This window comes from Microcaecilia unicolor, chromosome 2 (genome assembly GCF_901765095.1).
Source record: "Microcaecilia unicolor chromosome 2, aMicUni1.1, whole genome shotgun sequence".
NCBI lineage: Eukaryota > Metazoa > Chordata > Amphibia > Gymnophiona > Siphonopidae > Microcaecilia > Microcaecilia unicolor.
The window spans coordinates 66,240,081-66,266,547 of NC_044032.1; the positions used below are offsets into that span (position 1 = coordinate 66,240,081).

At 48.1% G+C, this 26,467-nt stretch overlaps 1 protein-coding gene across 3 annotated transcripts in view; it reads right to left on the minus strand.

The window, feature by feature from the left end:
- MTMR12 (myotubularin related protein 12) overlaps positions 1 to 26,467 on the minus strand; it is a 312,654-nt gene that overhangs the window by 277,414 nt on the left and 8,773 nt on the right. For 2 of the 3 annotated variants that reach the window (XM_030193003.1, XM_030193002.1), the window contains exon 2: positions 3,797 to 3,842. The exons of the other annotated variant lie outside the window; for it this stretch is intronic. In XM_030193003.1, the coding sequence (XP_030048863.1) occupies positions 3,797 to 3,842 (46 nt within the window). The remainder of the gene's footprint in view (positions 1 to 3,796; positions 3,843 to 26,467) is intronic. 3 annotated transcript variants of the gene reach the window in all.

The window sequence follows — 26,467 nt, forward strand, 5'->3', positions numbered from 1 at the left end:
GTTTCCACATTGCATGAAACATTGCAATTATAGTGTTCCACGACAACCCCAACTTCCCCATAGGGCAGGGGCCTTCCCAGTTTCGCGTTTGGGCGCAGCAAGGGTGTAGATATTTGGGGCAGGTGGGATCAGAGGGGGGGACTTACTGTCTTGTCGTTTGAGGCGTGTCAAGCAAAGTGGAACATACCCAAAGCTTTGTCCTTCTTGTACTTACAGCTAAGACACTATGTGCTATCGGTGTGAACCAGGGAGAAGCGAGTTCCGGTATTCACAGCACTCGATGTGGTGTTTAAACAGATGCCAGCGGAGAATAATAAGCTTTCCGGTTGGTATCATATGGGCAAAGCATGGACCCCCAATAAGGTTTTAGACTCATTAGCAAAGAAATGGAGTGATTTGCTGGGGACGGGGGTCACGGTACCCAAGCTCCAGAGGTGCTTCGACTTGGCATACATGGTAACTCCTAATGTGAGCTGTCACGAAACTCAGCTAAAGATTTTGCACCACGCATATTTGACCAGCAGCAGGGGAAAGGCAATGGGGCTGTGGGAAACGGGGGATTGTGATAAGTGTGTAAACCACAAGGGCAACTTTAGTGCATCACTTCCTGGAGTGTAACGTTTTGAAGGTTTTTTGGAAAGAGGTGGTGGGAGTGCAGCTAGAATGGAGTTATAAAATATTACTGATGGGTCTGGATACCGAGCTGACCGAACAAGGGCTGTCAAATTTACAGTGCAGGTTTGTGCTACTGTCCCTGGTGCTAGCTAAAAAAGTCATCTTACAACACTGGATAGATAAATTGCCCCCACCCCTTGCCCAATGGTATGCTGCGATGAAGTGAATGGCAGAGTGGGAGAGGGGGAAGGAACTTGAGATGGAGGATGAAAGGTACCGCTTGCCCAAGGGACACCTGGTGTGGAAAAAAAGTTATGAATGTTTACAGCGGCTGCATTGTAAGCAGAAGGCTGAACAATCAAAAACACTTGTGTGATGTGATAATAATTCCAGCAAGTCTCCGGGAGAGGGGGGAGGGGGGGAGAAAAATGAAAAATTGTGCAAGAGGAAATGCCGCAGCCTGATTAATATGAAGGAGAGCGGAGTGATTGGCCAACTGGATGAGTGTTGGGTAGAGCTGATGGCAGTACCCCGTAGGTATTCCAGTTGGTACTGAAGTTACTAGGTAAGTTGTCATAGGAATAGGCCAAGAGAACTAAGCCCCATCAACAAATCACCAGCTGTAATGGCTTGACCGACAGCTCCCACTCGCTGGAAGTTGGAGCGTGCCTGCTAAGAAGGTTGGTCCCCATGTGAGGAACCCATCAAACAGCTGAAAGGCACAACAGGCGTCTCTGCCCCGGCCAAAAACCAACTGGGCTCCCCAGACAGCCGACTGCTAGGAGACCACCTCCCCTAGCTAGTAGAAGAGGCCAGAGCCATAGCAACGTCCGAAAAGGCCCACACCAAAGGATTCCCAACAACGGAGCAAAAGCCTCCAGAGCTTAGCACACCACTCACAGCTCCAGAGGAAAGGGGCCAATGTGCCTCTACTGGAGACCCCAGCAAAGGGCCCACCCAGCCCAAGAAACTGTCCTCCATAGACCCCACTTCCCAAGGCAGGAGCGGGGAGGGCCTCCCTAGGATCAACGACTGGGAAAGCTGCAACCACCTCAGCTCTGTCTGACCGCCAGGGGCAAAGAAGCCGGAAGCTGTAACCCTCTGAAACCGGAGACCAGTGGCTGAACAGGGTCCTATGAATTGGTCGCATCAGAGTGTAAGGTACCACTTCCAGGGCCGCTGCCACAGAACCGAGGACCTGCAGGAAACCCCAGGCTGGAAGCTGGGAACGAAGCAGGAGCAAAGAGTCCGATGCAGTAACAAAGTGCCGCCCTCTGTAAGAAACACTCAAGCTCACAGGGAAACTAAAAGACCACCTAAACCAAAAAGGAAAACAAAACAAGAGGCGAACCATTGTTGAAGTGCAAGAGGAAACGAAACCTCCGTCTCCGCAGAAAGACTGCTATGTGCACGACCTAGGAAAAAAGGTACCCGGGCCCAAGGGGAGGCCAAATGGCCAGGACCAGAACTGAAAAAGAACTGCAGAAGCAGCCCGCAGAGGGGAAGGTAATTACACTTCCCTGGTCTCAAGAACAGAGAGAACTCTTGCTCTGAATGGACGGGAGCAAGACCTCAGGGTCACCATCCGAAAACAGACACCGGTGGACCCCTTGAGATCCAGATTGGATTGCACTGCTCCCGTCTTCCTGGGAACTCCAAAATAGGAGGGGAACCAAGCAGACCACACTCGGCAGGAGGGACGGGAACAATGGCCCGAAGGGCCAGAAGCACTTCAACTGAGCTTCTGCCCCGAGCTGCCAGAGGCCCACCCCCCCACCGACAAGGGGACTGTAAGAAGACAGGAGCTACCAGCTGGGAGAACTCCAACTGGAAGCCATTACCCAGATTAACCAGCGCCAGAGCTGCAGAAAAGGTAGACCACAAGTCCCGAAAGGCCTGAAGCGGCCCCCTGTAGGCCCGGACGGACCAGCCAGCCTGGCTACATTGGGATTGCCGGAAGACAGGCAGCAATAGAGGAACTCTGGGAAGGGGGGGGGGATGGGGTAAGGCAGGGACAGGGAACAAAACCAAGTATGCCTTCAAAGTGGGCACCATCAGCCACAACACCCCCACTCTACTGGCAAAGCACAGGAGCCAGCCCAGGCAGAATTCCAGGAGCTGATCAAGCGACGTCCACACCTGCTGGGAGATAGAGATATACTGAAGGCAGAAGGGGCTAGTCATCCAAGGTCACTGTGGTTTTTCAGTGCTCTCTCTCTCTCCACCTGCTGGTAGGCGGATACAATCCATCAGTTAATGGATTCATATGCTGTTGATGACAAGGAAAGATGTGCTTTCATGTTTTTTCTATATTGTAGGTAGTTTTCTGTGAGTTTCAGGTCTTTGGGTAGTGAGTTCCAAAGTTGTGTGCCTATAAATGAGAGGCTGGCAGCATGTGAAGATTTGTATTTTATGCCTTTGCAATTGGGGTTGTGAAGGGTTAGGTAGGTTCTTGCTGTTCTCGTCACATTTCTTATTGGTAGATTGATAAATTCCGTCATATAATCTGGTGCGAGCCCATAGATGATTCTGTGGACTATTGTGCATATTTTTAAAGTTATGTGAGTGTTAATAGGAAGCCAATGTAAGCTTCTTAGGAGGGGTTTTGCGCTTTCGAAGCGTGTTTTTACAAAGATAAGTCTGGCAGCCGTGTTTTGTGCTGTCTGTAGTTTTTTATGATTTGATCTTTGCAGCCTAAGTACTATTGCAGTAGTCTACATGGGTTAGCACAATTGGTTTGGATCATGTTGTGGAATGAATCCCTGGGAAAGTAAGGTTTTATGTTTTGAGCTTCCACATAGTGTAGAACATTTTTTTGGTCGTGTTCTTAGCTTGGCTTTCTAGCGTTAGGTTGAGGTCAATTGTTATGCCTAAGATTTTCAAGTGGTCCGAGATTGGGAGGGATGAACCCTGTGCGTTAATTGCCGAGGGGGGAACATTATTGTATTGTAGTTGAGCATCTGAGGTCTTTTTTTCCTTAATAAATATTAGTAGACTCTCTAAATAAGCATTTGCTTAGTATAACTGTATTACAACAATTTTAAAGTATTCTAAGCAAAAAAAAGTTGCCACTGATGATTCTATATGTAAATGCAAAGAATTGACTAGTACAGCATCGACACCGAGACAATACATTACATTTCATTAACAGAGCAAAATTTTAAAAAAATAAATAAAATACCTGGTAGTAAGTGAATATTTGGTTCTTTTTCCTTTATTTGAATCTCCTAATGGGAAAGAGTTGAGGGGAGGGAAGGAAGAAAAAAAAAAAAAGAAGTCAAAAAATTCTTTTTTGTGCCATCAGGACATTCAAGATACACATTACACATCTTTTCCAATTTGATACCAGTACATATTGCTCTGCTTTATGAAAGGGGTGAGAAAATGTTATGGAGTCTCAATTAATGCCAAATGCACGCAAGGCCAGCTGAATGCAGTAAGTAAGGTAGGAGTGCACTACACTTACTTTGCAGACATTTGTGCCAAGCTTGAGCTCTGGTGTTGACTGTGCCACCCTTTCTGACAGGAAATCATCAGAGGGGGCAGAACATAGCAGTCTTGGATTGCAGGGCCTGTGGAAGAAGGGTGGTAGGGAAGCCCTGCCCAGCGCATCCCATTTTGAAGATGGCCCTGAATAGTGCTACTCCCTCCTCCAATGCTGAGGTACAGGGGGATGGGTGGGTTTGCCACTAAACCACCAGTGAGGGTGGGGGGTTGCATCAGTAACCCACTTGGGCCACCAGGTATATTTTTTGGGGTGCAGGGGGTTGGGGGGCTGGTGATCCACGTGACCTCTAGCCCCAGTGCCCTCACGTCAGGTGGAGGGGGAAGAGCCAGGAGACTTAAGGGCCATTGGACCTCCCAGCCCCCCATGTCACAGTCCCAGAAGGGGGTGCTTGGGAAGCACTAAGCCACCAGGGCCTTGCTTTGGGATGTGGGTCCAGGGGTCCTATGGACCCCCAGGACACAGTGACAGCCTTGGCTGCTTGACTCTGATTGGGGGGGGGGGGCAGGAACATAGCCTTAACCTAATGGCATAGGGTTAAGGCGCTATTCCGCCCCTACGATCAGAGCACTGTTCTTTGATCATAGGGGCAGAATACAAGCAGAGCTCATTTAAATCTAATTTAAATGAGCTCTGCACTACTGCATCGCTTGGGCGCTGTATGCCCGATGATCGTGGCGGCACAGGTAAATGCAGGCAGTAGTCTGGCGCTAGTACCTGATTTACCTTTGATCATCGGGCTGTCAAGAGAGGTACTACAAAGCAGTTTATAATCTGAAAAAAGGCTAAGGGATTAACAACAGTTCCAGGAATTAAGAAAACAGAAGGGCAAACAGAAAAAAATGAAATTAAATTGTCTACTTTCTGTTTTGCCTCTGAGACAGAAGTAACCTTCTTGAAGTCTCCTGTGGGGGGGGGGGGGGGGGGGGTGGGGGAACGACCCTCAAATAAATCTTTACTTCCCCAGGCAGAATTCCAGCCAAGAAAAACTCTGGCTACTAAACAAGTATTAGATATAATAAATGTTTATTCAAATTGTCAAAGAAGCCAATCAGTAATTATGGAAATAGTAACAAACAAACTCCCAATACAGTATAATATGTAGCAAATAAAAACAGTTTTCCCTGGGAGCTATCAATATGTCCACCTGCTAGTGGACACACTGAGGCTCACCATCCTCAGTTTTGTTTCCTCTTAAATATTTTTTCTTCCTTTCTTCGTTATCTTAATTATAATTACCCTTCCTACCTACTGAATATGCATCTTTCCAGAATATTCTATCATTTATTCCCTTAAATTGACAGAGCCTGTGATGTACATAAGCATAAGTTTTCATTTGATAATGGGTAAAGTTACCCTGTTACTACCCCCACCCTCGTGCTATGGCTACAATTTTACCCACACCTACTTAATTCTCCTTTTGATTGTATCTGGATACAGCAGATGTCCTTAGTCATAGGAGTCTCTGTCTTAGTTGCTGACCACTACTACTACTTATTATTTCTATAGCGCTATTAGACGTACGCCCAGCAACTTATCACAAGTTAGCATAGGCCAAATACCTTAGAAGGGTAGTTTTTCAGAAAAAAATCATGTACAGCTGTCTTGCAACTCAAGTCTGCTCCCAGCTCAAGAAAAGCAAAATAGCTATATTAAAATAAAAACTAGAAATATGTATGGTTTGCACCTTTTCATGGTCTCTATGATATACAAAGCCCAGCAATAACTATTGTTGGCATCACTGCTCCTAAAGCAGGGGAAGGGGAAAAACAAAAGCCTATGAAGTCTCATGTCTTCAGGACTTTAAATATATATATAAATTTTTTTTTTTTTTTTTTTAAAGGAGTAAGTGCCACATTATCCTCACTCTAACACCAAAGTGTTTCAGAGTGAAGCAGTCACAAAGAGACATTTTTCAAGTACATTCAAAGTCTGATCATAATAGGGGATAGAACTACTAGAAGTGACACTAAAGTTATCTCAGGCTCCGGGAAGAGGACTAACTCCTCAAAAGGTTCACCAAATATACAAGCAGGTCACATAAGAGAGCTCTGAAAGCTAAGTATTAGGATGCAGATGGATCACTCAAATGTGAGGGTCCTAGACTCTGGGCCGAACAGCCTAGAATGCAGTACTGCCACTGCTAGACTCCAGAGGAGTAGGGGATGGTAACTAACAACTTCAGAAGTTCAACAGATAATTACAAGCCTATGAAGGCAATGTCCGCCAAAAAAGTTTCCATGTCTCTTGAAGACAACCATTTTAAAAGTATCACCTTGATCCCCAAAAGGAAGTGCTTGCAGAGAGCATAAAAAAAACAAACAACAATAAGTATTGATCAGTATACACAATTTCCAAATAATATGGGGGGGGGGGGGGGGGTCACAGGTGACATTACAATCCTAATAAGTCTGCAAAGCAGTAAGTATTGTGCCCCAGAAGCAGGCGATGATCAGACAGTGCCAAAACATATGTCCCAATGTTGCTGGGGTATTGTCACATTTGGGGCAGACTCCACTGGCTGCTATAGCCGCTTTGTGAGCATGGTGTGGAGAAATATGACGTCTCAGAGCAAATGTGTAAAGCAATTCTCTCAACGACATTGATTCTATCATTTTATAATTCTCAATCACAAAAATATTTAGCTACTCAGTGGATAAAGTAAAACAATGGTCTCTTGACCAAGTCGTCGCCAAGTTTGCATAATCCAGATCCAGGGCTGAGTCCTTCAAATATTGGTGATGAAACTTGAAAAGTACCTGTAATTGAGATCCAAGTGTAAAAGCTTCAGACAGTCTCTTGGACATCTTTCATTCCGTGCAATCTGTCCACGTTAAGAGAGAATAGGTAATGTCAGAGTTGCAGGTAGGCAAAATAATGGGAGGTGGGAAGCTAGTACTCCTATTGCAAAATGGCAAAAGACTTTAAGTTGACCTTCCTCATTCACTATGTTAGCTAAATAATGAATACCCTTCTATGCCCATCTGGTGAAGGCAGAGTTGCTGCACAGTGATAGGTAAGGGGTCACTGGAGAACTGGTCCCTCCTCTACACTCATCTCCAGACAGCCCTAGCAGATCTAAGCAGAGGGTAATGCTGAAAGGTGTGAGGAGGCAACTTATTGGAGGTATGAATAATTTGACTAAAATGTATCCCATAAACAAACTTTTATTCTAAAAAGTGAGACAAGTATTTTGTATCCCTATACCAGTCATTAATATGGCGCATTCTGCTGGTCAAGTAACAAATATTCAAAAGGCCCATGCCCTCATGTGCCTTAGGGGTTTGAATCGGGGAAAGCAGAATACGCAGTTTCTCCCCCCACCTCTGGCAAAAATGCTTGAACAGTTCTAGTGAGATGCCACTCCTTCCTACCTCTTAAATAAAAGGAAACATCTGAAAAGTGTATCATCACTTAGGGGCCAGAAGCATATTAAAAAGATGAATATGTCCCCTGAGCGAAAGAAGCTATGCCTGCCAAAGTCTGTGTCGTACAGTAAAGGCGCTATGTTCAAACTGTAAAGAGAAGTTAAGTAAATAGGGTAGAGAACCCCTAAATAACGTTAACACAGCATCTTCCCAAGTGAGAGGAAAAGGCCCTATCCAGTGGAACTGCAACCCCAAGGATAATGGTAAAGCTTTAGATTTAGGATAATTCAGGGAAAAACAACGAGAAGCTACCATAGAGAGTCCTGAGGAGAGGTGAGCATTTGCAAGCATAGCAACAGGGAGGGGTGAAGGAAGTAAAACAAGCCCTAGGACTATCTGTGCAAGATTTGTGGTTGGAGGATGTGAGACTGGTTTTGCAGGGACAAGTAAAGCCAGATGATGTTTTTAGATAAGGGGGGGCATTAGCAGACAGCAGCAGAGACAAGACAGTAGACATGAGCATGGTCACGTACACACAGTTAGATAAGGTATAAAGGAATGGTTTATTACTACAGAAACGGGAATTTTTGCTAGCGTTGATCTGTGCTGCGAGTCCTGATTTCACTTAAAGGAACGTGCAGGACGTCAGGACTCACAGTACAGATCAGCGAACACGCCGGAGACCGGCGCTAAAGACTTCGGCTGGCGGGGGTTGGGGACCCCCCCCCCAGCAAAGGTACCTGGCGGGGGGGGGGGGGTCAAAAGTAGAGGGGGCCGGGACTAAATCTGTGGGGGCCCATGCCCCCTAGCCCTACCTAGCTACGCCTCTGCTGCCTGATAAGGGGTCATAGGTATAGGGCTAAACACCGATATAAAACCCACGTGCCAGACTAACTAAACCAGGTAAAATACTAGCGAAGCTGGAAGCCATCACCCTCACCAAGAACTTGATGTCTGCATTAAGTAAGGAGATGGGATGGTAAGAATCCGTTCCTTGCATGGTTTTCCAGGTTTAGGCATTACTGTTATTAAAGCAACATTCGCATGAAGACGGAAAGTGCCCATTGATACCACAGATTGATAATAAGACAATGGGGGGGGGGGGGGGGGGGGTCGATAATCTGTTCCTGCAGAAGCTTATAATATTCGTCAATGAAGATGTCTGCTCCAGATGCAGAATAGGGTTTTAATTTCTTAATGGCCTGCTGGAGCTCCTTGGCTTGTAGAGGCGCACTCAGTACCTGGGATCTGTCTCAACCTATCTGCAATAGTACAACCCTATCTAAAAAAATCTGCAATAAACCTGAGCATCTCCATTGGGCCTCGCAGCATACAAATCCCAAAAGTGATCACAGAAAAGTTGTGCTATTTGATCCGGTCGATTGACTATGCATTCAATGGTACAGGAACCTCCTCAAGATTTAACCAATCAGGCCAGCATTTTTCCCGGTTTCTTTCCATAAGAATGAAACCTATATTTATATAAATCAAACTTTTTGAGGTTTGTTCTTGTATTATGTTTAAAAGTCATCTGCGCCGAGATAAGTATCTTTAGTATGCAGATTAGAATTGTGAATATAAGCTCTAGCTCACTGAAACTGAGTCTCTAGAATTCAAATGCCTGTAATCAGCATCTTATGCTGTGCAGCAGTATAGGCTATTATTTCTCCGCACATCACAGCGCACAAAAAAAAGCTGGGATATCAAAAAGGTCTGAAACTCTGTTACGTGCTAAGTAAGTGGGAAAGTCCCATCCTGATGTAGACTTTCCACTGGTTGATTAATGGCTTGAATTTTACAATGATATGATATATTCATATATATGTATATATCTTTTTTTTTTTGATGGCCGCCACTTTTACTGCTAGAGTCCTGCCATCTCCAATATGGCCGCCTCTTATCCCCATCCTCTGCTCTATCTCTGTAATGCATCTGCCCTCTCCAAGATGGCCGCCCTCTATTAGCATGCTATGGACTATCAGGTCTGCCCTATCCAAGATGGCCGCTCCCTGCATAATGCCTGCTCTAACCAATATGGCCACCCCCTGCAGCATGCATGCTCTAAACAATATGGCCGCCTACATCTTGCTCTATTGCCCCGTTCCTCCCCCACGCTGCACTTAACTGCTGTAGTAGTTTTTGTTTTTTTTTTTAAACTTACAATTCGCTCGTTGGTAAGGGCACTGGATCACCCGGCACTCCTTCCAGCTGCACCTTTCGGGGGGGGTTGGCGTAGGGTTACCATATGGCTCCAGAAAAAGGAGGACGGATTGAGCCAGCCGGGTTTTACTTCCATTGCTTTCAATGGAAAGCAATTGCTTTCAATGGAAGTAATTGAACCAGCCGGATTTTACTTCCATTGCTTTCAGTGGAAAGCAATGGAAGTAAAACCCGGCTGGCTCAATCCGTCCTCCTTTTTCTGGAGCCATATGGTAACCCTAGGTTGGCGGTTCCTTGCTTGTTGCTCAACGGTGCCTGCAGAGAATCCGACCTCTGGGATCAACCAGCCACCCTGGAGCCTGTGCAATGCCGATGCAGCCGAAATCGGGATCTGCTCGCTCCTGCGCTCCTCGCCTCGTTCTTTCTCCCCTGCGCCTCTGGAAACTGGTACGGGGGACCTGGATCGCTGATGCCCGGGACGCTGGGTCGCGGATGCAGGTGCGCTGCTTGCACCTGGAGCCCGGACGCGAGAAAAGGTCGTCCAGGCTCCGCCCTGGGTTTTTTAAACCCCGTTCTCTCTCCTCCCCTACCAGCGGGGTGCCCTTTGGCGGCGGGAACGAGCCCACCCCGCTTCCATGGCACCCCGCTGGCACGAACGCGCATGCCCCTCGGTGCACGGCGCCATGTTATCTGCAGCTCCGTGCACCTATGGGGCACTGCGCCTATCTTGGATCTATGTGTGTAATCAAGGTCGGTAGGGTGCAGCAAACGCCAGGCATCTACTAATTTGAGAGATGTGCTGAAAGAGGCAAGTAGCTCAGGGCCTGGCCGAGACTCCCCCAGCACAATGCAGCTGTGCTATCTCACGATCAGAAAGAAGGTTCAGATCTCCAAGCACTATCAAGTTTGTCTTGGAAAGGCAAAAGGCACTATAGAAGAGAAGGACAGAACGGTGTACGGTCATATAGAGGAAAAATCTCCCTCATATGCAAACAAAGTTTAAGCAATAGATATCTGCCACCAACAACTTACAAAAGCACCTCAGACGTACAAGCTAAAGACTTTAGCTACCCCACCCTTCTACCACCAGAGGAGGCAAAAACATAAACCTCACAACCACGCACATTTAAGCTTCTGATGTTCTACGTCATTAAGGTGTGTCTCCTACAGGCATGCAATGTCTGCCCCCCAGTTTCAGTGAATTCAAGATTTCCATGCGCTTTATCAGGGAGGAAATGCCGCCCAAATTCCATGTGAATGCTCTACAGCTGGAGGCAGACAGCATAATAATATAAAGAATGTGACATATAGTCAGGGCTTTTTTTGAGGTGGTACTTGGGGTTACTGAGTACCGGCACCTTTTCCATTGTCTGCTAAAATTGACCCATGGACCCCAAGTTTTAATGAAAGAGCTCAGGCTCTACACACCAATTTTGCCTTGTCATAGATTCTGTGATTGGTTGCAGGGTCCTGGCTACTGTGGAGTGGGTCCCTCAGTGATCACCCCACCCCTGAAGGGTGGCCTAGCATTTGAGTACCGGCACCTTTTTTGCTAGAAAAAAAAACACACTGCATATAGTTAATCATTGCTCCCTCGAGAAAGTCGAGGTTCCAGCCCCTACCCCAAAGCGCATACAAACAAAAAGCAGACAGGGGGAGCCAACCCTCCCAACAACAAACCCACCCATCCTCCTCCTAATACCCACCCTCCCCCCAAATCCAATCCTAACAATACCCAATCAGTAACTGAGGGCTTGCCTATCCCAGAGCAATCTCTAGGAGAGGAAAGCCGATCAAGTCGATGATGCAGCGCCCCCCCCCACCCCCCCCTTTATTGTACAAGCAATTACATGATCAGTAACAAACATTAACACATAGAGAAACTTGACAACTATCCACGAATTATGAACAAGTAGAAAAGACGAGGCATTAACAAAGTTTGTGCCTCGAACTGTAGCAAACAGCTTCCAAAGTTCCAACCACAAACACCTTCAATTGAGCCAGGTAGAGAAGCATGAAGTGAAATTTCCGCTCATAAAGCAAGGCAAAAATTGGACTGAAGGCCCTGCAACTATCATTTAAAGCTGCAGAGTAATCCTGGAATATTCAAATTAGTTGCAGCAGTGCAACTTTTTGAGAGTAACTGTGAAGTTTCGCAATGACCAAGCGAGGACATACTGCCCTGTCAATGCGATGATCCAGCCAATGGGCCCGCTCTAAGCAGTACTGAGTTCTCCACATGGAAACTGAGCCATCAACCAGCCCTCCAGGATATTTACCAGCTGAGCTTCGGGGACTGACTCTGGAAATCCAATAAACCTATAAGATTCTCTCATCGAGCACAATTCTCTAAATCGTCAAGTTTAGTAGTATGATCTTTTACCTAGCAGACGAGCACCTCCGAATCATGCTGATAAAAGCAGGCAGTATCTTCGAGTTTGGAGACACGCACCTCCAGCTCCCCCATGTGCAAAGAAACATCTGAAAGCATTTGTTGTACCGCTGAAAGCTGCTCAGAAAGTTGTTGTAATCTCAACGCTAAAGCTGTTACTACTGCTGCTGTAATATCCGTGGTTAAAGACCACTGGAGGAGTCACCACAGTGGTAGTAGGGGACTCCGCCAACTTATCTTCCAGAGACTGTACTCAGGCAGTGCTTTACTTGCCATTGCTGCCTCCACCAGTACCACAAATTTGTCCATACAAAATAAAGATCTGCAGTGCTTTCCTTCAAAGTTCCTACGTTATGAAGCTGTAACGAGGTGTTTTCAGAGGGCCACCAAGAAGCCTCATGCAGACACATCCTGATCTACTAACTGCATCATGTGATCGCTGCCTAAACTTTACAATAATCAACTTTGTCAAGACGGAGGAAAACTTCAAGGAGGAGTTACTTGGAAAGGACCATCTAGGAGAATTTTAAAAAGCAGTGGGCAAAACTGAAAAAAGATTTAAGGGCAAGAAACCACCTTTATGTTATGAAAGTAAAGTAAGAAGGGAAAGCCATTATTGTTTAAACAACAACAAAAAAAAGTAGCTGGAAAAGTTAGGGGACAGGTGGAAGAGGTTAGTATAAAACTGAAAGAGGTCAAAGACAAACAAAAGAAACAAATACAATTAATGCCAATGCGGTGTGTTAATATGTGGAAGGGTCCACCGGGGGGCTAGAGAGGGGTAGATAAAAACAGTGGTGACCCCGACGTGATTCGAACACGCAGCCTTCTGATGCCTCCCCAACAGCGATACCCATGGGAAGGAGTGTCACTAGAATTTAGGGAGGCGGTAAAGAAGCTAATAGAAGAACAAACCCTCGATGTGTGTGCCTACACTATGTGTGGTGAACATCCTGTGCAGCAGTATCTGTCAGCTTTTGAGATATACTTGTGTCCCTACTCCAACTGCGGAAGTTGGGCACAAGTATGGTGGTACACAGGTACATGGGTTCCCTATTCAGGCAGCGAAATTCCAGATCTCAAGAAGAGTATTTCTATTATGAAAATACGAGTGTTTAACACTTGTCCAATGACTAAGTGTAATCAGTTTGCTATCACTTTCAGAGGAGTAACTGCTGTCACGTACAGAACCTATTCCTTGGGAATTGATACCACAGGCAGGGATCCTATTGGCAAATTTGAGATTGTTCCCCCTCCCCAACCAGCACAGAACCCCTTGATGCCAACAAAGATCCCAGAAGAAAAAATTCCTTACCAAGTTGTGTCAATTAATAATTCCAAAGATTTAATGGCACTAGAAACAGGATTTGGAGATACCAATCTGTGGCTCGAATGGGCCCATTATACTACCAAAAGTTTGAATGTTTCCAATTGTTATTTCTGTGCTCACGCAAGAGCAGAACCAACAGTAGTCCCCTTTCCTTTAGATCTTTACAACGATCCAGATGGTTTTTGGTGTATGTTAGAGTTACTACAGGTAACAACTGAAGTTACTCAGTCTTGTCAGCATCTTGACAAACATCACCCTTACTTACCCCCTCGGATGAGGGTACCGCCTGCATTCAGGATTCCAGATCCTGGCACCAGATATCATACATGTCTGGAAAGATATGGAGTGAAAAATTCACGGTTTTTGGGAAATTTGACCAATTGCAACAGTTCCCTAGCTAAAGAAACTCTGAGGGGTCTGAACCTTACGGACTTCTCACAGGCTAGAGCCGATATATGGTGGTATTGTGGAACCCACGCTATCCACCATACACTTCACAGAAGTTGGACAGGCAGATGTGCCTTAGTCAAATTGGTAATTCCAATCATTATAGCATACTTGATCCCTACTAATAGCAGCTCTTCCTCACGAGTGAAGAGAGATGCAATGCCTGGATCTTTTGATGATCGAGTTTATATAGATGCAATTGGAGTTCCAAGAGGGGTACCTGATGAGTTTAAAGCCAGAAACCAGATTGCAGCAGGGTTCGAATCTGCCTTCTTTTGGTGGGCTACTATTAATAAGAACGTAGACTGGATCAACTATATATATTACAACCAGCAGAGATTTGTAAATTACACTAGAGATGCAGTTCAAGGAATTGCAGCACAATTAGACGCCACCAGCAGAATGACGCTAGAAAATCGATTAGTGCTTGACCAGATCTTGGCAGCAGATGGCGGAGTGTCCCACAAAATAGGTACACAGTGTTGCACCTTTATCCCCAACAATACTGCTCCAGATGGATCGATCACCAGAGCTTTGAAAGGTCTTACTTCACTGTCACAGGAATTGGCGGAAAACTCTGGTGTGGATACATCTTGGACTGGTTGGATGGATAAAGCTTTTGGTAAATGGAAGACATTTATCATTTCTGCGGCCACCACCATAATCATAGTGGTTGCAATTTTTGTATTAGTAGGATGTTGCATAATCCCTTGTGCTAGAGGCTTAGTAGAACGCTTAATTGAAACCGCCATAATGAAAAAGACAACCGCAGGACAATATGCCCTGTACGAAAATCTCCTTCCCAACACCACAGGAGACAACACATTGGACTATCTCCCTATGAGATGGACCAATCGCTATGCAAATGCTAGAGACAATGTAGAAATGTCTGCAACTGTATAATCAAATACAGCACACAGGGATACAATATAAGAACGTAAAGCTTTATGAAATGATGTGATCAATAATCAATATAACTATGTAATCTATGCAAATGTATACTTAAGATATAATCAGTATATAATCAAAGAATTATTGATTGATAGCAATATATATATATACACATATGTAAGAGTAAGAGTAAACCCTGCATATTAATAGGTTAAGAAATATTATTGGTGTAATTATAGTATGTTACTTAATCGCAGGTATGGGTAAGCCCCCCCACAGAAGAATTGAAATAACCGAAGTAGTGCATATGTTACAACCTTAATTCGAACAAATCAGACTATACCAGTTTTCAATTAGACTCACTCGATTCTATAATTTTATAGGATACCTTCTGGAATGGATGGTACCATGGTGCATTAACCCTGGTGTCACCCTATGAGATAGGGTGAAGAGGGGAATGTTAATATGTGTTCAAGCTTGAGACATATCCACTGGAATAGTGGTGGGCCAAGCTGCACAGCCTGGAACAGCTGAAAAGCACTGACTAGGCCTAATAACCTGTTGATGGCCTTATAGCAGAGAGCCTGCAAAAGCAGGGCTGCGTGGTGAGTCATAGTGAAACCTGGTACAACTTTCAAATTGAGTGTAACACTTAAGGTGTAGAAATTAGAGATAAAAATGGTAAAAAGTGTGGTTCTTAAGATGAAGGATGTTTTTGAAATATGGCTCCTGGTATCACAAGATATAAAAACACAGATCTCTGTCATAAGATTGGAAAAGAGGAAGTGAAAGTGTAAAAGTTGAAATTATTAAGCAATCTGTGGGAGGAGGGGCAGGTGGGCACCTGACCGGAGGTCATGACTCATAGATTAAGCAATATTAGAGAAAAAAATCCCTCTCCATAGACTTGTATGGGCACCAAATTCTATATAAACAGTGCTCTTCCAAGGATTCTTCGGAACTTTTCCCCAACACCTTGGAAGCAGCGAAGCTCTGTCCAGTTGTACCCAGAATCTGTCCGATGTCTGTACCTGACTGAAGTCCCTATTTGGGGGCAAGAATAAATGAGTAATTCTTTCACTAACTGGTTTCAGTCTTTATTTCAATCTATTTTCTCTCATTCACCTATTTCACTGAATACTACCCACATACACACAAGTTAGATTCTCTCTCTCTCTCACTTACATAGATTTAATGTGGGAACATAAATGGCCAAAGATTCACTTAGATCCAGATAGACAGAAAGCCGTGGTAATGGGGATTAGATTTGAACTGCGCCTTCTGATGCCTCCCCAACAGCGATACCCATGGGAAGGAGTGACACTAGAATTTAGGGAGGCGGTAAAGAAGCTAATAGAAGAACAAACCCTCTGTATACCTCCGTGTGGAAGGGTCCACCGGGGGGCTAGAGAGGGGTAGATAAAAACAGGTGTAAAGAAACAACCTCCAAAAAACTAAAAAGAGCTAATGAAATGTCTTTAAAAAGGTTTACCTTGATAGTCAGAGAACCTTCATAAACAAACTGAGTTGAAACAGGCTGCCAAATAAACTTTACCTAGGATCCATAAATAGTAACAGTACCACCAATAACCTAAACCAAAGGTTCTCAACCCAGTCCTCAGAACATACCCAGCAAGTCGGGTTTTTAGGATAGCCACATGAATACGCACAAAAGAGATCTGCAGAGAATGGAGGCAGTGCATGAAAATTTATCCCAGGCATATTCATTGTGGATATCTTGAATACCAGACTACTACTACTACTTATTTCTAAAGTGCTACTAGACGTACGTAGCGCTGTACATTTGAACATGAAGAGACAGTCCCTGCTCGACAGAGCTTACAATCTAATTAGGACAGACAAACAGGACAAACAAGAGATAAGGGAATATTAAAGTGAGGATGATAAGATAAGGGTTCTGAACAAGGGTTAGGAGTTAAAAGCAGCATCAAAAAGGTGGGCTTTCAGCTTAGATTTGAAGACAGCCAGAGTTGGAGCTTGACAGACCGGCTCAGGAAGTCTATTCCAGGCAGATGGTGCAGCAAGACAAAAGGAACGGAGTCTGGAGTTAGCGGTGGAGGAGAAGGGTGCAGATAAGAGAGATTTACCCAGTGAACTGAGTTCCCCGGGAGGAATGTAGGGAGAGATGAGAGTGGAGAGGTACTGAGGAGCTGCAGAGTGAATGCACTTATAGGTCAATAAGAAGAGTTTGAACTGTATGCGGAAACGGATAGGAAGCCAGTGAAGTGACTTGAGGAGAGGGCTAATATGAGCATAACGACACTGGCGGAATATTAGTCGTGCAGCAGAAATTTGAACAGATTGAAGAGGAGAGAGATGTGGGAGACCTGTGAGAAGTAAGTTGCAATAGTCTAAGCGAGAGGTGATAAGAGTGTGGATGAGTGTTCTGGTAGTGTGCTCAGAAAGGAAAGGGCGAATTTTGCTGATATTATACAGAAAGAAACGACAGGTTTAGCAGTCTGCTGAATATGTGCAGAGAAGGAGAGGGAGGAGTCGAAGATGACCCCCAAGGTTACGAGCTGATGAGACAGGAAGGATGAGAGTGTCATCCACAGAAATAGAGAATGGGGGAGGAGGAGAGGTTGGTTTAGGGGGAAGATAAGAAGCTCAGTCTTGGTCATGTTTAGTTTCAGATGGCACTGAAACATCCAGGCAGCAATGTCAGACAGGCAGGCTGATACTTTGGCCTGGATTTCAGCTGAGATTTCTGGTGTGGAGAGGTATCAGCGTAAAGATGATACTGAAAACCATGGGATGAGATCAGAGTACCAAGGGAAGAAGTATAGATGGAGAAAAGAAGAGATCCCAGGACAGATCCCTGAGGTACACCAACTGACAGTGTTATAGAAGTAGAGGAGGATCCACTAGAGTATACACTAAAGGTATGCTGGGAGAGATAAGAAGAAAACCAGGAAAGAACAGAGCCCTGAAATCCAAGTGAGGACAGCGTATCAAGGAGTAGGCTGTGATCAACGGCGTCAAAAGCAGCAGATAGATCGTGAAGGGTGAGGATAGAATAGAAACCTTTGGATCTGGCCAGGAACAGATCATTGGAGACTTTAGCAAGCGCTGTTTCAGTTGAAAGAAGGGGGCAAAAGCCAGACTGAAGTGGATCAAGAATATCTTGAGATGAAAGAAAGTCAAGGCAACGGCAGTGAACAGCATGTTCAAGTATCTTGGATAGGAAAGGGAGGAGGGAGATGGGGGTTGATAGTTGGAAGGACAGGTAGGGTCCAATGAAGGTTTTTTAAGGAGTGGTGACACTACGGCATGTTTGAAGGCATCAGGAACAGTCGCAGTGGAAAGTGAAAGATTGAGGATATGACAGATAAAAGGGATGACAGTAGGAGAGATAGTGTTAAGTAGATGGATGGATCAGAGGAACAGGTAGTTAGTTTAGAGGAGGAAATAAGATGTGTAGTTTCCCCTTCAGTGATTTCAGAAAAGGAAGAAAAGGAGGCAGGGATTGGAGGGTTGAGAGAATGGACTAAGGGAAGGAGAGGTGGAGGTGACCTGGTTGAGAATTCAAGTTTAATCTGGTGAACCTTATCATGAAAGTACTCAGCCAGAGGCTGGAGGGAAAGTGAAGGGAGGTAGGTTGGAGGTGAAGGCACTTTGAGGAGAGAGTTCAGTGTGGCAAAGAGACGTCAAGGGTTTGAGCCAAGAGAATTTGTCAACTGGTTATAATAGTCCTGTTTGGCAAGTAAAAGAGCAGACTGGAAGGAGGTCAGCAAGAATTTGAAATGTATGAAGTCAGCATGGGCACGGAATTTCAGCCAAAGGCGTTCGGCACAGCAGGCACAGGAACGTAGGTAGCAGATTCTAGAGGTCAGCCAAGGCTGGGGTTTGGTACGTTTTACAGAACGGGGAATGGGAGGCGCGAGAGTATCCAGAGCAGAGGAGACAATAGTATTATAGGAAGAGACAGCCTCATTGACAGACTTGGATAACATAGTGGTAGAGAAGATATTTGAAATACTGGAGGACAGAGTAGAAAGGTCAATAACCTGAAGATTCCTAAATGTTGTGACAAACCTAGCACTCGGAGCCCCAAAGAGAAGCAGCTAATCCCTAAACTACGGTTCCCAGAATCCCTTGCAGGCAGGAAAGAGGAGGGTAGCCCCAAAAGGGTGGAATGGATTTTCAACCCCAGCAGGGGGAGCAGTGGCTCAGTGCTAGGGGAGCCAGTTACTCCCTTCCCCACTAGAGGGAGAAGGGGAGGTGAAGCTCAGTCCCTTAGCTGCATCGCCGGTATATAATTCCCTCCAGCTGTGAGAGGAGGGGGGAATGGAGAGAGAGATTTCTGGGTGGCTCCCAGCCCCCAGGAAGATGAAACTGATTGAGAGAGAAGCTGCCATGGAGTAGGTGGAAGACGGAAAGGGCCTGCCACTGGAGCTTCCCTGGGGGGGGGGGGGGGGGGGGGAGAGTAAGCTGCAATGGAGTGTGAGAATGTAAATGTAGCCCTGTCCAGCACATGAAAGCAGTGTGAGAGGCCACAGGGGTGTGGTGCTGTGAGGTAGGAGAGCAGCTGCCAGCACTGTTTGGTACAGGGTCCTCCTGGGTGCTGTGAAGAGGACAGGGGCATTAAGTAGTGGTTTCCTTTGAAAAGGCTGTTTGTGAAAGGGTTGAATTATTGGGATGTATAGAAGAGCAGGCTTCTGAAGCAGAGGAGGCTGATTGTTCTTACGACTGGGTTGATGTCCACGGCAGCCCCCACCAACCGTAACAAAACTTTGGGGGCGGTCCCGCACGAAGGGCACGCCCACCGCGCATGCGCGGCCATCTTCCCGCCCGTGCGCGACCATTCCCGCTCAGTCGAATGACAAGCAAAGGAATGAGTAAAACGCAACTCCAAAGGGGAAGAGGGAGGGTAGGTGAGAACAATCAGCCCTTCTGAGGGAGAGGGGAAGGTAGTGCAAAAGAAGTGGGCCTGAACTGTTAAGGAACTGAATGTTGGCTGGAGTTTGGAACCTGGCCTGAACCCTCTTTGTGAACTGCATTTCAATTTTGAGAGTGGAACTGAATTGAGAATAAAGCACTTTGGTCTTAAGTCTATATGGCAGTCTGGTTCTTTGCTGGAAACCTGTGAGCCTAACAGGGTTGCCGGCCCCAACCCAGAGTGGAGGAAGCTGACCCTTTTACAATGTATTGGTTAAGATTGGACTGGACTGGGGAGGAGGGTGTTTAAGTGTGAAAGTTATAAGATGATGGTCAGAGAGGGGAAGACTGAGGCACAGAAACTGGAGAGTGAGCAGTTTGAGAAGAGGATAAGATCAAGACACTGGCCATTCTGGTGAGTGGGGCAGTGGAGCACAGTTGAAGATTGAAAGAGGATGTTAAAGCAAGAAACTGAGAAGCATTAAGAGTCAGAGGGATCATTAGCTAGAATGTTAAAATCCCTAAGAATGAGGGAAGGAGATGAAGATTCAAGAAAGAAGGAAAGCCAGGCATCAAAGTCAGTGAGAAAGGAAGAAAGGGACTTATCAGGGGGGTCGATAAATGACTGCTACTCAGAGAGGCAGAGGAGCGAATAGACGGAAGGAATGGACTTCGAAGGAAGAAAACAGTGAGACTGAGGTGGAAGAAGAGGTTGAAATCTACAAGAGGGTGAAAGTAGTAGCCCGACACCAACTCCGCGGCCAACCGGGTGAGGAGTATGGGAGAAAAGATAACATCCATGGCATAGGGCCGCTACTGAAGCAGTCTCTTCAGGGTAAAGCCAAGTTTCAGTTAGGGCAAGCAGATGGAGAGTACGAGAGATAAAGTCATGCATGTAGGAAAGTTTGTCACAGACAGAGCGGGCATTCCACAGAGCGCAAGAGAAAGGCAGGGAAGAAGGGAGGAGAGGAACAGAAATTAGATTGGAGATATCACGGTGTGACCTGCACAAATAGGAGACAGCTGATGTGGAGGCCCAGGATAGCGAATGATACATACCTGTAGCAGGTGTTCTCAGAGGACAGCAGGCTGATTGTTCTCACGACTGGGTTCACGTCCACGGCAGCCCCCACCAACCGGAACAAAACTTCACGGGCGGTCCCGCACGCAGGGCACGCCCACCGTGCATGCGCGGCCGTCTTCCCACCCGTGCACGACCGTTCCCGCTCAGTTGAATGACAAGCAAAGGAATGAGGAAAAAGCAACTCCAAAGGGGAAGAGGGAGGGTAGGTGAGAACAATCAGCCTGCTGTCCTCGGAGAACACCTGCTACAGGTATGTATCATTCGCTTTCTCCGAGGACAAGCAGGCTGCTTGTTCTCACGACTGGGGTATCCCTAGCTCTCAGGCTCACTCAAAACAAGAACCCAGGTCAATTGAACCTCGCAACGGCGAGGGCATAACAGAAATTGACCTACGAAGAACAACTGAGAGTGTAGCCTGAACAGAATAAATCGGGTCCTGGAGGGTGGAGTTGGATTCAAACCCCAAACAGATTCTGCAGCACCGACTGCCCGAACCGACTGTCGCGTCGGGTATCCTGCTGGAGGCAGTAATGTGATGTGAATGTGTGGACAGATGACCACGTTGCAGCCTTGCAGATCTCTTCAATAGTGGCTGACTTCAAGTGGGCCACTGACGCTGCCATGGCTCTAACACTATGAGCCGTGACATGACCCTCAAGAGCCAGCCCAGCCTGGGAGTAAGTGAAGGAAATGCAATCTGCTAGCCAATTGGAGATGGTGCGTTTCCCGACAGCGACCCCTTTCCTATTGGGGTCGAAAGAAACAAACAATTGGGCGGACTGTCTGTGGGGCTGTGTCCGCTCCAGATAGAAGGCCAACGCTCGCTTGCAGTCCAATGTGTGCAACTGACGTTCAGCAGGGCAGGTATGTGGTCTGGGAAAGAATGTTGGCAACACAATTGACTGGTTAAGATGGAACTCCGACACCACCTTTGGCAGGAACTTAGGGTGAGTGCGGGGTACTACTCTGTTATGATGAAATTTTGTATAAGAAGCATGACCTACCAGGTATTGCAGCTCACTGACTCTACGAGCTGAAGTAACTGCCACCAAGAAAATAACCTTCCAGGTCAAGTACTTCAGATGGCAGGAATTCAGTGGCTCAAAAGGAGGTTTCATCAGCTGGGTGAGAACAACATTGAGATCCCATGACACTGCAGGAGGCTTGACAGGGGGCCTTGACAAAAGCAAGCCTCTCATGAATCGAACGACTAAAGGCTCTCCAGAGATGGCTTTACCCTCTACACGATAATGGTAAGCACTAATCGCACTAAGGTGATTCCTTACTCAGTTGGTCTTGAGGCCAGACTCTGATAAGTGCAGATGGTATTCAAGCAGGTTCTGTGCAGGACAAAAGCGAGGTTCTAAGGCCTTGCTCTCACACCAAACGACAAACCTCCTCCACTTAAAAAAGTAACTCTTTTTAGTGGAATCCCTTCTAGAGGCAGGCAAGACGCGGGAGACACCCTCAGACAGACCCAACGAAGCAAAGTCTACGCCCTCAACATCCAGGCCGTGACAGCCAGAGACTGAAGGTTGGGGTGCAGAAGCGCTCTGTCGTTCTGCGAAATGAGAGTCGGAAAACACTCCAATCTCCACGGTTCTTCGGAGGACAACTCCAGAAGCAGAGGGAACCAGATCTGATGGGGCCAAAAAGGCGCTATCAGAATCATGGTGCCGTGGTCTTGCTTGAGCTTCAGTAAGGTCTTCCCCACCAAAGGTGTGGGAGGATAAGCATACAGGAGGCCGGTCCCCCAATGGAGGAGAAAGGCATCCGACACCAATCTGCCGTGTGCCTGTAGTCTGGAACAGAACAGAGGCAGCTTGTGGTTGGTCTGAGAGGCGAAAAGGTCCACCGAGGGAGTGCCCCACTCTTGGAAGATCTTGCATACCACTCTGGAATGGAGCGACCACTCGTGTGGTTGCATGACTCTGCTCAGTCTGTCGGCCAGACTGTTGTTTACGCCTGCCAGGTATGAGGCTTAGAGAAGCATGCCGAACTGGCAAGCCCAACGCCACAGCCCGACGGCTTCCTGACACAGGGGGCGAGATCCGGTGCCCCCCTGCTTGTTGATGTAATACATTGCAACCTGATTGTCTGTCCGAATTTGGATAATTTGGCAGGACAGCCGATCTCTGAAAGCCTTCAGTGCGTTCCAGATCGCTCGGAGCTCCAGGAGGTTGATCTGAAGATCTTGTTCCTGGAGGGACCACAGACCCTGGGTGTGGAGCCCATCGACATGAGCTCCCCACCCCAGGCGAGATGCATCTGTCGTCAGCACTTTCGTGGGCTGCGGAATTTGGAATAGACGTCCCAGGGTCAAATTGGTCCGAATGGTCAACCAGTGCAGCGAATTGCGGCAACTGATGGACAGACGGATGACATCCTCTAGATTCCCGGTAGCTTGACACCACTGGGAAGCTAGGGTCCATTGAGCAGGTCTCATATGAAGGCGAGCCATGGGAGTCACATGAACTGTGGAGGCCATATGACCCAGGAGTCTCAACATCTGCCGAGCTGTGACCTGCTGAGACGCTCTGGTCTGAGAGGCAAGGGATAGAAGGTTCTGCGCCCTTGCTTTGGGAAGGAAGGCCTGAGCCGTCTGAGAATTCAGCAGCGCTCCTATGAATTCCAGAGATTGGACTGGCTGCAGATGGGACTTTGGGTAATTTATCACAAACCCCAGCAGCTCCAGAAGGTGGATAGTACACTGCATGGACCGCAGAGCTCCTGCCTCTGAGGTGCTCTTGACCAGCCAATCGTCGAGATACGGGAACACATGCACCTCCAGCTTGCGTAGATACGCCGCAACCACCACAAGACACCGTGAATACCCGTGGTGCAGAGGCGAGCCCAAAGGGCAGTACACAATACTGAAAGTGCCGTGTCCCCAGACGGAATCGGAGATACTGTCTGTAAGCTGGCAGTATCGGGATGTGAGTGTAAGCATCCTTTAAATCCAGGGAACATAGCCAATCGTCTTTCTGAATCATTGGTAGAAGGGTGCCTAAGGAAAGCATCCTGAACTTCTCTTTGACCAGGTATTTGTTCAGGCCTCTCAGGTCTAGGATGGGGTGCATCCCCCCTGTTTTCTTTTCCACAAGGAAGTACCTGGAATAGAATCCCTGCCCTTCCTGCCCGGGTGGCACGGGCTCGACCGCATTGGCGCTGAGAAGGGCGGAGAGTTCCTCTGCAAGTACCTGCCTGTGATGGGAGCTGAAGGATTGGGCTCCTGGTGGGCAATTTGGTGGAGTGGAGGCCAAATTCAGGGTGTATCCGCACCGCACTATTTGGAGAACCCACTGGTCGGAGGTTATCAGAGGCCACCTTTGGTGAAAAACTTTCAACCTCTCCCCGACCGACAGGCCGTCCGGTATGGACACTTTGATGGCGGCTATGTTCCCATGGATCCAGTCAAAAGCCCGACCCCGGCTTTTGCTGTGGAGGCGCAGGGGGCTGCTTAGGCGCACGCTGTTGACGGGAACGAGCACGCTGGGATTGTCCCTGTGCCTGAGGAGGCCTTCGGGTCAGCTGGGTGTACCTACGCTTGTTGTAGGCGTAGGGCGCAGCCTGCCTGGCCCGGGAAAAACGTCCACCTGCTGAGGTGGATGCTGAAGGCGCCCAGTGGGAGAGCTTGTCGAGAGCGGTTTCCCGCTGGTGTAGTTGGTCCACCAACTGCTCAACCTTCTCGCCAAAGATGTTATCCCCCCGGCAAGGGACATCCGCCAGTCGTTGCTGGGTGCGGTTGTCCAGGTCAGAGGCACGCAGCCAGGAGAGTCTGCGCATCACTATACCTTGGGCGGCAGCTCGAGATGCCACATCACAGGTGTCATAGATACCCCTGGACAGGAACTTTCTGCACCCCTTCAGCTGCCTGACCAACTCCTGAAAAGGCCTGGACTGCTCCGGAGGGAGCTTGTCGACCAGGTCCGCCAGTTGCTTCACATTGTTCCGCATGTGAATGCTCGTGTAGAGCTGGTATGACTGGATGCGGGTCATGAGCATAGAAGATTGGTAGGCCTTCCTCCCAAACGAGTTCAGAGTGTGAGATTCCCGCCCCGGGGGCGCCGAGGCGGTATCCCTCGAACTCCGTGCCCTCTTGAGAGCAGAGTCCACGACCGCCGAGTCATGAGGCAATTGGGGCCGCATCAACTCTGGGTCAGAGTGGATCCTGTATTGGGACTCCGCTTTCTTGGGGATGGTGGGGTTAGATAAGGGCTTCAGCCAGTTCCGAAGCAGTGTTTCTTTGAGGACATTGTGCAACGGCACCGTGGAAGACTCTCTAGGTGGTGATGGATAGTCGAGGACCTCGAGCATCTCAGCCCTCATCTCATCCACAGAGACCACGGGGAAGGGAATGCAAATAGACATGTCCCTGACGAAGGAGGCAAAGGAGAGGCACTCAGGGGGCGAGAGCTTCCTCTCCGGTGAAGGAGTGGGGTCGGAGGGAAGGCCCTCAGACTCCTCTGAGGAGAAATATCTGGGGTCCTCCTCCTCCCCCCACGAGGCCTCTTCCTCGGTGTCGGACATGAGCTCTTGCAGCTCAGACCTGAACCGGGCCCGTCTCGACTGTGAGGAACCATGTCCTCGATGATGGCGTCGAGCGGTGGACTCCTGCGCCGGCGGGGATGAAGCTCCCTCCATCGACGTGGATTCCACCTGCGTGGCGGTCGACACCGGTGCCGCAAGCGGCGTCGGAGGCCTCGGCTTCGGGCTACAGCACACCGGCGCCTCCATCAACGGCGCCGGGGGCACAAGCACCCTTGGTGCCGGCAAAGCCTGGCGCATCAGCCCTTCCAGAATCCCTGGAAGGATGGCTCGGAGGCACTCGTCAAGGCCCGCTGTCGGGAAAGGCAGGGGGGGCCGGTGTGGGTGTCGGAAGCTGCTCGGGTCCAGGAGACGGTACCGAAGCACCCATGGACTGATGCAGTGACACCTCTTCAACCGAGGGGGAACGCTCCTCTCGGCACTGCCGCTTCCTCGGCGTTGAATCATCTCTGGAGGCGCTGGAGCTGGTAGTCCCGTGCGCCGTGGGCGACCGATGACGGTGCTTTTTGGTTTTCTTTCGGTGCCCGTCATCGGCGCTCGGCGGCAGAGATTAAGAGGAGGTAGAACCCCCCCCCCCCCGGCCTCGAGGGATCTGGTCTGACAGGGTTCGGTCCCGATGGCCCTGGGTAGAGGGAGTGGCCGCGGCCGATTGCCTGCGCGGCCGCTCACCCCCGCCGTCACCGGCGGGCCAACGGTACCTGTACTCCTGGGGTCGGTGCCAACTTCGTCGACATCGGTACCGGTACCAAAGATCCGGCCGTCGACGGGCTGGTGCAAGTTCCAAAAAGACGGTCCTGAAGAACTTGCCTCGCCACCTGTGTCCGCTTCCGCAAGCCGAGACATAAGGTGCACGTCTTAGTATTATGCTCCGGCCCAAGGCACTGGAGGCACCAAGCGTGAGTATCGGTCTGTGAGATCTGCCGGCCGCACCGACCACACTTCTTGAATCCGCTCGGGACCTTTGAGGACATCGACGGAAAAATCGCGTCGGCGAAGTCAAAGTCGTCGATGATGGCGGTGAAAAGAACACCCGAAAAAGAAAACGACCGCGCGGCCACAAGGCCGCAACGAGGCGCCCCCGCGGCTAAAGACGACTAGGGGACAAACTTCTTTTTTTTAACAGAAAAAAGGAAAGAAGCGCGACCGCGTACGAAAAGAGAAAAACTCACGGCTATGCCGCGATCTGGTTTCCGGGGCTGACAGAGAGACGATAACACGTCTCTCTCCA